The sequence below is a fragment of the Clytia hemisphaerica genome, unplaced genomic scaffold (genome assembly GCF_902728285.1).
Source record: "Clytia hemisphaerica strain Z4C2 unplaced genomic scaffold, Clytia hemisphaerica genome assembly, whole genome shotgun sequence".
Taxonomy (NCBI): Eukaryota; Metazoa; Cnidaria; class Hydrozoa; order Leptothecata; family Clytiidae; genus Clytia; species Clytia hemisphaerica.
In genome coordinates this window covers 1,220,876-1,233,857 of record NW_027104200.1, presented here as the reverse complement: position 1 = coordinate 1,233,857, position 12,982 = coordinate 1,220,876, and the positions used below count along the sequence as shown (strand labels likewise).

Genomic DNA, 12,982 nt, shown 5'->3' with positions numbered 1-12,982 from the left:
ACATTATGCATTCAGACTGGAAGGATTAAACAACTTTTCAACTTTCAAACTTTTCAAATAATTTCAACAACTTTTTCAAATCAATTTCAAGTATCAACACACACACTTCACACAGCTTTCAACTTTGGCTCACCTGGTAGGTTCATGTTTGTTTTTGTGTGTGTCAGCCATTTTGTTTTGCTTTTTTAGGTGTGTCTTAGGTTAAGTTAGGACTCATTTTTCTCATCATTTTTTTTACTTAACTTTACTCAGACTTAAATTCTTTTCATGTATTTTAATTTCAATTAGCCTCAAATTCATTTGTCAATTAAGACTTTGTCATTTTTTTCATTATTTTTTCAATTATTTAAACATAAGTTTTTTTTACCTTTTCAGTTTGAACTTTGAACAATATCACATCATCGTTACAAATTTGAGTCAATTTACTGTGTGTACTACAGGTGAACACCACAATTTGGTTCAAAAACTTTATCGCGCATGTCTCAATCGCATTACTATTCAAAGAATAGAAAATGTCAAACTCGATTGAACAGCCGCCCTACTAGAAAATTTGACCAAAATTTTGTCCCTAGTCTAAAAAAAACTCCACAATTTCGGGCCCCACTTGGATTGTTTGACCTGGGAATGAAAGAATTTCTATCCCCATTAGGATTTCGATAAAAGTTTTCTTGCCCACTGTAGAAAGAACTTCCACCGGAGCTGTGAGACAGTGATGTAAGTTGGAGAGCACATATCTGTCATATGCTTTTAACAGATTACAAGATGTCCTGAGGAAAAAGCACTACATAACAATGCACCTACCGAACTCCTATCTCCACAGAGGAAATTTGTGTGGAATTTAATGAGTAAGTAGCTGTAAATAATGAAATCTAAAAACCCATCCATTAGGTTATTTTCTATTCCTAACGGTATTATTCCTTCATTTAATTTTTACTAGGTCACACAGACTCCCCTGTCTGGCAGCCCTACTGGAAGTTCTTTCTACAGTCGGATGATAATTTCTATCGAAAAACCCAACGGGGATAAAAGCTCTATTGTCCGTTGAATTTCAAACGGGGATGAAATAAAGTCAATTTTTCCAATGAGGCTGGAATTGTAGGGTATTTTTCCCCTCGGGGGATGAAGTTTTAGACAAATTTTCCAGTGATAGAGGGTTCCAACGGTTCCCTTTGTGACAAAGGGGTGTTTATTTCAGGTGTCTATTTTACCATTTAGCTTTTGATAAAACTTTCAGAATTTTGGAAATTATCCAGGCAGGACAATAAAGGAAAAACTATTCCGAATATTTTCTGACATTCACTGTTTCTTTCAAAAAGTAAAATTTCATAAATATATATATTTTGTTCTCTTTATTTACACTGATATCTACAAATAAAAATTTAAAAAGTTAAAAAATCTTGAAGCAAGTCTGAAAAGGATTTTTCCGAGCGTATAAAACTCTGCTTATTCGTTATCAGAATCGGAGAATGAATCGGAATCAGTCGAATTCAATCGATCACGATCTCCGAACGAATTCGATAAATTGATGATAAAGTTCTTAACGCTTGTTTTTCTTCGTTGTTTGCCATCTTCACCTAAGCGCATAGCTGCTTGTTCGCGGAACAACTGTCGTTTAACACTAGCTGTGAATTCTATTTTCTTGACCAATGAAAGAAAGACGTCTTCAATGTTTTTATCTTCCAATGATGAAGTCTCAATGTAAGCACAACCATAAATAACAGCTGTTTGAAGTCCTTTATCAAAAGTAATTTCTCGTTCTGCAACAAGATCACATTTACTACCAACCAAAATACATGGAAAATGCTTGCCTTTAATGTTTTGTATCTCTTGTATTTGTGTAATGGCAACATCCAATGATCTCTGAGAGTCTACTGAATAAACAACAACAAAAGCTTGGCATTTAGTGATGGTTAATCGAAGCATCATTGGAAATTGAAATCCACCAGCTGTGTCGAATAATTGTAAACAAGCAATTCGTCTATTGTCTTCATGAAGAGTTGTCATATGAACTTCAGCTGCTGTTGGTGTATAAGTTTGTGTGAATGATCCATTAACTAATCGTTCGATGATACTTGATTTACCACAAGCAGTTTCTCCTAAAACGGCTACATCGTAATAAGGAGTAACTTCGCCTTTTACTCCTCGTGTTAATTGTGGATTTCGTGGCATTTTTAAAGAAATATAGAAATGAGAGATCTAAAGAAATGAGTGCCTGTATTAAAATGCTAATTGATGTATGGCTTTTCGCATTCTAAAAGCACCTGTTTTATATGCCTGAAGAACTTCCTTTTATTAATCTGAGCAGATTAAATATTCGATGAAACTATTGATGAAGATTGATACTTTTATAAAATAATTACAAAAGAGGGGATAAGATATTATACAAACTCATCCCACTCATAATGTTTTATACCAGCCGACAAACTTTAGCTACAGTACTCACCAAAGATACGTGAGAATCGAATATCGAGTTTTACACGGAGACTGACGCTTTAACACAATGTCAACTTTATGACAATTACAATTCATTAATTGACAACTCATATAAACAATGAAAATGAATTTTAACGTAATATTGATAAGATATTTTAACCGAAATCTTTCCTATTGTGATTCTTCTATCTTTAAGAATCATCGCATGAAATGATTTTACCAATGAGTCATTTGATTATTTTAGAATTTTGAGAGATTTAGAATCTATACCTTACCAGTTATATAGTTAGCTCGTATGTCGAGTGCGAATGTCTCCTTAAGTCGAACAAGTTTTCTGGTCCTTATTAATACTTTAAATCATCCTTCACTCAATCTGGAAATTTCCATAACTTAAATAAATAGGCGTTCCCCGTGCGTGTTCGGTCAAAAAATTGATTTCCCAAATTTTAACTAAAATTTTGTGATAATAGCAGAATAGCAGGGGGGATTTGATTCCTGTCGATTGTCCTCGACAATTAATAAGAAGGGTCACAAACACGTCACTTAGTGAGAACAATTTTTTTTCCTTTTTATGAAATTTGGATGAACAGTACACATTCTTTTATAAGAACATCCAAAATTTGTGAAGCCTTCGGATGTTTTCTTGATTTTTAAGCATATACTAAAGCCTTATAGCATGTTTTTAGCTTGCTCTTAATATTTTTGTCATCGAAGCTTTATGTTCTTATATAGCTTGTTCCTAAATTTAAAAAAACCGTGGAGAATATTTTGAGAACCTTTGAATTAGTTCCCCTTCATTTCCCTTTTAAGGTCACTTCTTTCCTTCAATGTTCAAAAGAAGGATTCTCGTTTCGTTCGATCTAACCTCGATTGCACTCCGGTACGATCCCCACTAGATTTTTTCGAACTCAGTAACAATAGAATTTCTATCCCCATGTTGAGATTTCGAAGTTTTTCTAGTTGGAATAATTTATACAGGGGTGTATATCTTGAAACTTTGTAATTACCAAGGAGGGAGAATAAAATACAAGAGTTTGTTTTATAAATTTCTTTCAAGTTATAAGTTTGCTATTTACAGTATAAAAACTCGTAATCCTATTGGAAAATATTCTAACCAAGCTGACACAGGGCGTCATAACTACGTCTCTGGCGTCCCTAAGGTCCAGGTAACGTTATATGAACGTTGAGACAGCGTTGTGTGCCATTTGGGAAAAAGCATTGAAATATCACCCTGTTTAAACAGTACTTCATCTAAGTTGTTTCAGTCCATTTTAAAAGGACGTAAAAGTAGTAAAATGTAAACATTGCGCGAATCACGTGTCATTAAAGAGAACAATTAAAATCACGTGTCCAAAACAAACTTGTAAAACAATTGAACAATCAAAATTAGCCATATTTGGTTTGATTTTTAATTTTGACATGTGACATTTGTTTTGATTTTGTATCCACTGCATACAGTTTGTTTACAAATTTCGCAAGTATTTAAGTATTAAGTATTTAAGTATTGCAAATACGAATTAGGGAAAAATTCAAAATTCCATAAAATCTTGGAAAATAACATAAAAATCGACTTCATTGCTTGGCATTCGTGATGATTATCAATTTCTTTATGATTCGTAATCTGACAGATCCGAATTGTCCTTATCAAAAGAGTTGGACAAATTAACGAAGAAAGATCTAATACTGGTTATACTTGATCTTCTTCGTTCCTTTTTATCACTCCTTTTCGCTAAGTCTTCCAAATAAATCTGATGTTTGACATTTGCCACATGTTCTATTTTCCTTACCATTGAAATAAAGACTTCTTCTACATAGAAATTAATCTTTGATGAACATTCAATAAAAGCGCACTCATGGGCCACCGCTGTTTGTAAGCCCATATCAAAGCTAACTTCTCGTTCTTGTGTATAATCTAAATCACGTTTATTGCCAACAAGTAGACAAGGTGTTAAACGTCCTTTAATTTCATTTATCAAGTTTAATTGTTGTTTAGCTATCTTCAAGGATCTGATGGACCCTACAGAGTAGGTCACGATAAAAGCCTGGCAGCGTTTGATGGTTAATTTCAAAACCATTGGAAATTCAAATCCACCTGCTGTGTCAAACAACTGCAAACAAGCAATAGCTCGACCATCCACTCTTATAGTTTTCATATGAACTTCAGCTGCTGTTGGTGTATAAGTTTGTGTGAAAGATCCATTAACTAATTGTTCGATGATACTTGATTTACCACAAGCAGTTTCTCCTAAAACTGCTACATCGTAATACGGTATAACATCTCCTCGAGATCTTCGTTTTGTATTGTAACTCCTCATTTTTTTGGATCTATTTTCCAGCAACCAAAAATGACACCTGGCAGATTGATAAATCACTTAATCAATATCTAATCAACAATCCATTCTCTTTTTATATACTAATTCAAGGCAGCCTAAATTTCCGATAATAGTTACTTCAATTCCATGAAGATCGGAAAATACTATTGTTTCTAATCTATAAATCCATCAAATAAGGATTTGCTTAATAAAGTAAATTCTTTTAAATCCCTAAATCTGACATCTGGAGGGAATTCTTTGAAGGTTGAATTTCCATACAAGACAATACAAATGATCTTCTCGTTTACGTCCTTAATGAATATATGAGAGAATGCCCATTTTTGTTATAAGAAACTACAGGCGAGGTTTTGAAATTCTAACAAATAGTAACATTCCTCTTACTCTGGGGTTTACTGATTTTCTAATAATGAGGACGAAATCTGTAAAATAGATTGCACAAAGAAATACCAAATTTAAGACAAAAATTTACCATAAAATTAAGAACGCAATAAGAACAATTCCGGATTGAAATTGCCAAAAATGTTATTAATTCTTATAAAAGACGAGAATAAACAGTACAAGAAGCATTCTTAGAATTTTAATCCCTGACTTGAGGTTAACTGTCAAATAAGATTTGAGAACATCATCAAAAAATCTGAAAGAACAGAACTTTTTTTAAAATAGTGACATTGAATAATTAATGATTTCCTGGTAATACTATTTAAGGAAACATGAAAAGGAAACACTTTGTCTTTAAAGAATTCAATTTAATTTAAGAACATGTTTTCTAAATATCGTCAATGTATTCGTCAATCTGACAAAGATGTCGATATGATAACGGTTATTTAGGGATCCTCCTGGGCTAGAATTAGGAGATGTGGCTTGTCAAAAATTAATTTCTTAGAATAGTTTATTCTTCAGAGTAACTTAAAAATCTATATAAAAGAGTACTTGGCAGCAAGCATAAGTAGGATGTTGAAGCATAGAAGAAAATACTGGATTTCAAATTTTCTTATAAAGATATTTACCAGTAAGATGTGATTGATGTTAGTTTGCGATTTCTCCAAACTTTCTATACAAATTAGAATCGTAGCAAGTCGGTCCTAATTAATGGATGGATTGGTTATTCAAGAAATCGCAACATTATTGATTGAAATATACGTGTTTGACTGGTCTCATATAAATCGAATATCGGTACAGGAAGATGACTTGTCTGTCTCTTCCAAAGAGGGTCAATTGACGATGAATGACGGTGTAAATAAGATTTTAAGGAGTGTCAATTAAAGGCATAGATTTTATAAAGCCCGACGGGCTAGATATCGTGCTTTTGCTAAAAAGTGTGCCGAGGTTAGGTAGGAAATCCTACCTAAGTCACGTAGCATTACAATAGAATTTCAGCGCTTGACCAATCAGAAGCTTTGCGGATTTTCGAAAACAATAGCAGCACTTTTTTTGCTTGAAAGAGCTTAAAGCACTCCATCTAGCCCCTTGTGCTTTATAAATCTATGGTTAAATGTTTTCATTTAAGTTTAGAGCATCTTGTTCAACGCCAAAGAAAATAAAACTTTTTTTTGTCAAAGAATACTTTTCTTCAGAAGGACCCTCCCCAGCTGGCACACAACGTTGTTTCAACGTTTATCTAACGTTCACAACGTCCATATAGCGTTAGATGAACGTTGAAACAATATTGTGTGCCAGCTGAGTCACACAGGGGAGGGGAGAGGGGAGATATTAAGTCAGCTCGGTGAATCTGAAAAATTTGACACCCCTGTCTTATCAAAATTTGATTATCCGGCATCAGGCAGTCAGCCTCTCGTCGAACCTCTACAACTCCTTAATTCGAAAAAAAGTTTTCTGGTCCCTTCAGTTAACAATGCCCAACAGACCCAGTGCTAACTCAATTTTCAGAGCTAGTGACAACGATGGTGTTGTTCTCCTTAACCGATTAAGGGTTGGTTTCAGTCATCTTCGTGAGCATAAGTTCAGGCATAATTTTTCAGACACAGTTGACCCCTTCTGCAATTGTCGACAAAATTCAGTAGAAACAACACAGCATTTTTTGATGCATTGCTCTGATTACTCTAACGACAGACTTGTGATGTTTGACAGCCTTCTTCAACTTGACATAACCTTGTTTCCATTTAATCCCAAAACATTGTGTAGAATACTTCTTTATGGCGACCCCGATTTTAGCATTGTCCAAAATCACGATATATTGAGTATAACAATAAAATTTATCTGTGATACAAGCCGTTTTGGGGGACCGTTATTTTAGTCTTTTACTCTAACTGCTCTCCTAGCTCTTTTTTTTTTTTTTTTTTTTTTTTTTTTTTTTTATTTCTGTTAGTATTTATCCTCTGTAGTAAGTTTTTTTCTTTTTTCCATTTATCAATTTATTCATTAATTTATTGTTAGCTTAGTTTGGGTTCCTTCCTCCTGGCGGTATGATCTGGTGGTCCTTTTGCGGGAGGTTAGGAACCTTTAGTTTTGTACTATTTGTTCGTGTTACATACACTATAGATAAAAAAAAAAAAAAAAAAAAAAAAAGTTAACAATGCCTCATAATTCGAGCCTCCAAAACTCGAAATTTCCAAAATTCGAAAACATTGGTGTTCCCCGTTCCCCGTATTGTATCAAAGTTTAAAAACGTGGTATAGCCCCGTCTATCTTGATTTTTATCCGAATAAGATTCAAGTCATCGTTCCAATCGGCTGAAGCGCAATCTAGACTTCTTTTTTTGCCTCGCTATTTATCTATAGGCACCAGCTTTGCTGGTGTTGATAGATTTAGGATCGCAAACAAATTCTTTTTAAATATATAAGAAAAAGCCCGTTCAAAGTGTTTCTATGATTTATCGTTCAATTAAGCAAGGTTCTCCAGTGATTAAACATTCACATTTTTTATGAGAGCATCCAAAATTTTTGAAGCCTTAGGATGTTCTTAACTTTTCGAGTTTTAAGCCTAAAAATGTTCTTAACATGTTCTTATTTTCACCATTTTGGGAATATTTTTGACCATTTTCCTAAGAAATAGGGTGTTTTTGAGTCCACAAAGCCTTAAAATGATCTTAACTTGTTCTTAACATTTTGGGCAGCCAAGCCTTATGTACTTATAGTTTGTTCTTATTAAATAAAACGTGTACGGTTTGACACTTTCAGAGGTCTACAGTGTACCTGATACGGATACCAGAAGCTCATATACCAATTGCAGTTTCTTATAAAAGACAAAAAGCAATTAATACATTTAATTGCAATTAAGAGAGTACATTATTCAATACAAAGGATATATCAAAATGCTAGGAGATGGGGTAAGCGCCTTCCGTCATCTTGCCAACAAATATATACAGCCCTTGTGTAAGTGATTATGTTGATTATTCAAGTTTGATATCCTATTTTACATAATAAAGTCCAACACCATTGAATAATCAAATCAAAAATATTCTATTATATTATATCTCAATCTAAATTGAGGGTTAAGAACGTCTCTAATAATGCCTTGTTCAGTATAACTTATTATGTAAAAAAGCAACACTATTATAAAATTCGTTTTTTATATAATTTTTGTTTTGTTAAACAAAATTTTAATTAAAATGTTATGAAAATTTTTAGTTGAAACGGAACCTTTTTATATCCTGGTGTAGCATGTTTACTACCAAACATAAACAAGGTCACGTCTTTAATGTTCCGCCCAAATTCTTTGCATTCCTAACATCTTAGATTTACTAAAAACAGACATAGTATTATTGCTTATTGCCATGAAACTTAACGAAGCTTAAATAACAAATTTCCGAAAATTTATTTTGGTTTGGTTAGATATACACCAAATAACGCAAAAAAGTTTTCAAAATGTTTTATATTCGCCGAAAATAAGGTCCTCAAAGTTAAAATACTCTTCTTCGCAAAAGTCTTCATTTTCTTCTTCATCAAATGCAATTTTTGAATTTTCAGATTCAGGAATAATAGGCATAATAGAAAATGTATAACATGCCATAATTCTTTTGGTTATATCAGGCAGAAATCTATATATTGTACTTAGCAAATATTTCAAAAATTCACTATGGTCATAGCCCTTAATTTTGGTGGAAACTAATTTAGGTCACATTTAGCCCGGAGTCCACTTAAAGCTTTTTAATAAACTGGATGGCGCGATTAAGTGGCCCGGTAGTATATGGTAATATGCTTTTGCTTAGGCCGACTGTAAAACAGTCCGCCAGATTTTAGTTGTTTTTGGAAAGTAAAAACAGTATGAAGCAATGTTTTTATTTGAGAATAAGGGATTACAAATCTGTTAGTGATGTTTATTATTCATTTTCGATTATATCTTTTAACTCCAAGTATTTTTTTGTGATTTGAATTTTCAAAATGGCAACTTCCTCAAATGCTCCTAGTCTACTTCACTGGACTCAGCGTCATCAAAAATTATCAAAAAGTAAAGTTCAGCCAGAAGTAGACTAGGTGACATTCAGCAAAATTCGCTAAAGTCGCCAGGAAGGGATTCTGGCCAAAATTAGTCTCTTTCTTTATCTTTAAGGTCGACCAGTCAAAAATTAGTCTGATTCGCAGACCTCTATAGTCTATAGATATACTTATAAGAAACATTTTTCGCTAGAGGATGAGCAGAAGCCTAGTCAAAAATGATCCCGTTGATATATAAGATACATATGAACCCTACCCAGGAATAGTTACAAATCATTAATTCAAGACAACAACTTCGAACAGTTTTCGTTTGTAGTACAAGAAAAGGTTGATGTGTGATGTCAAGCTATAAAGCACATACCACGTAAATATCTACTCATAACAATCCAAAAGTTCCCTTAAAAATCGGGACAAGCTGGAGTTTTTACAAGCTCTTATTTGATTTATTTGGTCGTTAAGATGTAATAAAAGAATCATATTACTTTTTCTAAAGAACGCTTCATCTCTATCACTTCAAATGACCAATTAGTGAAGTATCTTGTAAAAACTCCAGCTCATCCCTAAAAATCAAATTAATTTGATTGGTTGAAACTCAGAATTATGATGCAATCGACCTAAATGAATCAAAAAATGCTCACAAAAAGCGTTTGATTGTTGAGGGCACTTTTGAATTGTTATTGGTTAAGTAAGGTACCCCCTGGATCTTACATCTCATATCACAGACCCGGTGGGTCTAGGCTCAATCCTTTTATTTTATCCCCAACGTCTCTGAAGAATAACAACAGTTTAAAGAACAGGCATAAGAACAAAGTACGCCTTACAAAGGGGGGGTTGTAGGGGTTCGAAATACCGTTTTCCCGTCAAAATCTCTGCTGAATCCCGGAATCCCGAAAATTGAAAAAAATAATAACATCGTCACATCGGTTTGTACAGGTTCAAATACCGGCATAATGACAAAAAATAAGGCCAAATATCGTCACCGTCTGATTTTAAAATACCGTTTTCCCGTCTTTTTTTCGTCAAATCCCGTAATACCGTACTAATAAAAGGCCAATCCCGTCACACCGTAAAAGTACAAACCCCCCTTACATAGTACAAATAATACGGTACGTGAATTTCAAACTACCGTAGATATCGGGTCTGCTTACAGACAACAAATTGCCAAGAAATAAGAACAGCAGTAAAAAAAAATGAGGGTACCATTGCCTGGTGTTTCCTATTGTGATATTCCAAAAATGTATGCAGATACAAAACTTGGTTACCAGAAAACCTGTTCGAGTGAAGAAAAAAATTTAAGTCATAGGGGTTCGAGAAATGGAGAACCTTTTTATTTTGACCGGAAAATTGGCGACGAAAACCCATTTGCTGAAAAATAACTTTTTGATGGCGATGGTTTCCAGATAATTATCTATTTATATATAAATAGATAAATACTGTTTCATAAAAATCTGCTCTTCTACACAGATTTTGCGTCCCCTTGTCTTACGCTTCTGGGTTCAGCAACGGTAGGTCACCAGGGCAGACTAAGCACAGTTTTCTATTCTCTCTCGCCAACAGTATAAAAGAAAAGAGTCAGAGCAATATTCTTTTGACTGCTACACTAGAGTCTCCATCCAAGCTGGCATAAAAACGTTGTTTCAACGTTTATTTAACGTTCACAACGTCCATATCACGTTAGATGAACGTTGGAACAACGCTGGGATAACTCAAAAACACAAAACAACAAAAATTCGTTCGACTAAAGAAAAATTCGAGTTATGGAGTATGGTTTATAAGGATTTATTAACTGGAGGAACCATAAAGCTTGTTCGAGTTAAAGAGATATTCGAGTTATAGAGGTTCGAGGTGTAGTACATCTTAATTGCGTTGAAACCTCCATGTATGTCGAAACTTGACATCAAAGTCGAATCACGGCGACAAAAAGTTTGACAAGCGCCTGTCACGGGCTTATATCACTGTTTGAATTCTATAGAGAATGGATGTGTTAAACCAAGTTTCTTTGTTAATGAACTAATTTTCTGTCAAGTTACAATATATGTTTTGCTTTGAAAAACCTTTCGGAAAATTTTGAATTGTATCACAAAAAGATTTAACCGTCTGTTTGGGATTAATACCTTGTATAAGATTTTTCATGAACTTAAAAGTTTTTCTTTTATAAGAACTGTGAGTACTGAAAATCTTTTTTCTAAAAATTAGTCGTATACTTCTAGCGGTTGCACTAACTAAGTTCGTTAACAAACTTTGGAGATGGCAATTAACTTTTGATCCTGCTTTAGAATAATAGCTTATACGAAGAAAGCTACACGCAACTGACCCAGATTCCACAACTATTATAGCTCATATCATAAAAATCTTTATTATTGACATGTATTGTCAACCCAAATGCTTACAACTATTTAATCATGTTTCTAATGAAAAACATAAACAAAATAAAATGGTAACATCTTGATATAAAAATATAATTGTATAAGATATTTTCAATTCTTCTATTCTTTTCCTCTAATTTTGTAAGAGTGTCACGAAATTCAATAATGTTACTTCTCCTTCAATAGAAATCTGATTTATGGAAGGAAGTTCTTCAGGCATATAAAAATGGAAGGCAGTGTGGGAAAAAGCAATCAATTATCAGCCTCTAATTAGCAAAGAACACGTTATACTTATTCCAAACTCTTCACTATGCCACGAAATCCACAACTAACACGAGGAGTAAAAGGCGAAGTTACTCCTTATTACGATGTAGCCGTTTTAGGAGAAACTGCTTGTGGTAAATCAAGTATCATCGAACGATTAGTTAATGGATCATTCACACAAACTTATACACCAACAGCAGCTGAAGTTCATATGACAACTCTTCATGAAGACAATAGACGAGTTGCTTGTTTACAATTATTCGATACAGCTGGTGGATTTCAATTTCCAATGATGCTTCGATTAACCATCACTAAATGCCAAGCTTTTGTTGTTGTTTATTCAGTAGACTCTCAAAGATCATTGGATGTTGCCATTACACAAATACAAGAGATTCAAAACATTAAAGGCAAACATTTTCCATGTATTTTGGTTGGTAGTAAATGTGATCTTGTTGCAGAACGAGAAATTACTTTTGATAAAGGACTTCAAACAGCTGTTAGTTATGGTTGTGCTTACATTGAGACTTCATCATTGGAAGATAAAAACATTAAAGACGTCTTTCTTTCATTGGTTAAGAAAATAGAATTCACAGCTAGTGTCAAACGTCAGTTGTTCCGCGAACAAGCAGCTATGCGCTCAGGTGAAGAAGGCAAACACGGACGAAAGAGAAGCGTTAGAAAGTTTATTGTGAACTTATCGAACTCGTTTGGAGATCGTGATAGATTAAGTTCGATCGATTCCGATTCTTCGTCCGACTCAGATAACGAATAAGCTGGACTTGTTCATTAATCATAACCATAATATTTTTTTAGAAATTTATGTAAATATTACTGTAAATAAATTAAAGTAGATCTATTAACAAATTCATCCATAAGAAAAAAACTCAAAAGGAATACGAAAATATGAAAATATGAAATGTCTATCTTACTCTATCCTTTTTTCATAAAGCAATTACTCAAAAAGTCCTAGTAGACCTTAAACTAATTTTCAAGCAGACTCTGATTTCTCCATGCATGGCACGTATGTGCTCTGAATGGCTCCGCTTAAAGGCACAGTCGCCTTATTCTTTGAGAGATGAAGTTGGTATGGGCAAAATGGATGATCTGATTAGCATAAAACATTTAAACCAAAACAGCGAAGTTGACAATTCCATGACAATACTTCACAGTGTTGTAGTTTTTTTCCAATACA

At 33.7% G+C, this 12,982-nt stretch overlaps 3 protein-coding genes across 3 annotated transcripts; 1 reads left to right on the top strand and 2 right to left on the bottom strand.

The window, feature by feature from the left end:
• Positions 1-1,443: 1,443 nt before the first annotated feature.
• On the bottom strand, positions 1,444-2,169 carry LOC136815275 (GTP-binding protein Di-Ras2-like). Its single transcript, XM_067071718.1, has one exon. It carries the CDS (start codon positions 2,167-2,169, stop codon positions 1,444-1,446), a length of 726 nt encoding a protein of 241 aa, XP_066927819.1.
• A 1,871-nt stretch (positions 2,170-4,040) lies between these two features.
• LOC136815274 (ras-related protein Rap-2b-like) lies at positions 4,041-4,748 on the bottom strand. The gene has a single exon (XM_067071717.1). The coding sequence runs from the start codon at positions 4,746-4,748 to the stop codon at positions 4,041-4,043; it is 708 nt and encodes a 235-aa protein (XP_066927818.1).
• A 7,088-nt stretch (positions 4,749-11,836) lies between these two features.
• LOC136815273 (GTP-binding protein Di-Ras2-like) lies at positions 11,837-12,562 on the top strand. The gene has a single exon (XM_067071716.1). The coding sequence runs from the start codon at positions 11,837-11,839 to the stop codon at positions 12,560-12,562; it is 726 nt and encodes a 241-aa protein (XP_066927817.1).
• Positions 12,563-12,982: the final 420 nt, after the last annotated feature.

Excerpts from the sequence above, each read along its gene's own strand:
- LOC136815275 (XM_067071718.1), bottom strand. The coding sequence starts at position 2,169 with ATGCCACGAAATCCACAATTAACACGAGGAGTAAAAGGCGAAGTTACT.
- LOC136815274 (XM_067071717.1), bottom strand. The coding sequence starts at position 4,748 with ATGAGGAGTTACAATACAAAACGAAGATCTCGAGGAGATGTTATACCG.
- LOC136815273 (XM_067071716.1), top strand. The coding sequence starts at position 11,837 with ATGCCACGAAATCCACAACTAACACGAGGAGTAAAAGGCGAAGTTACT.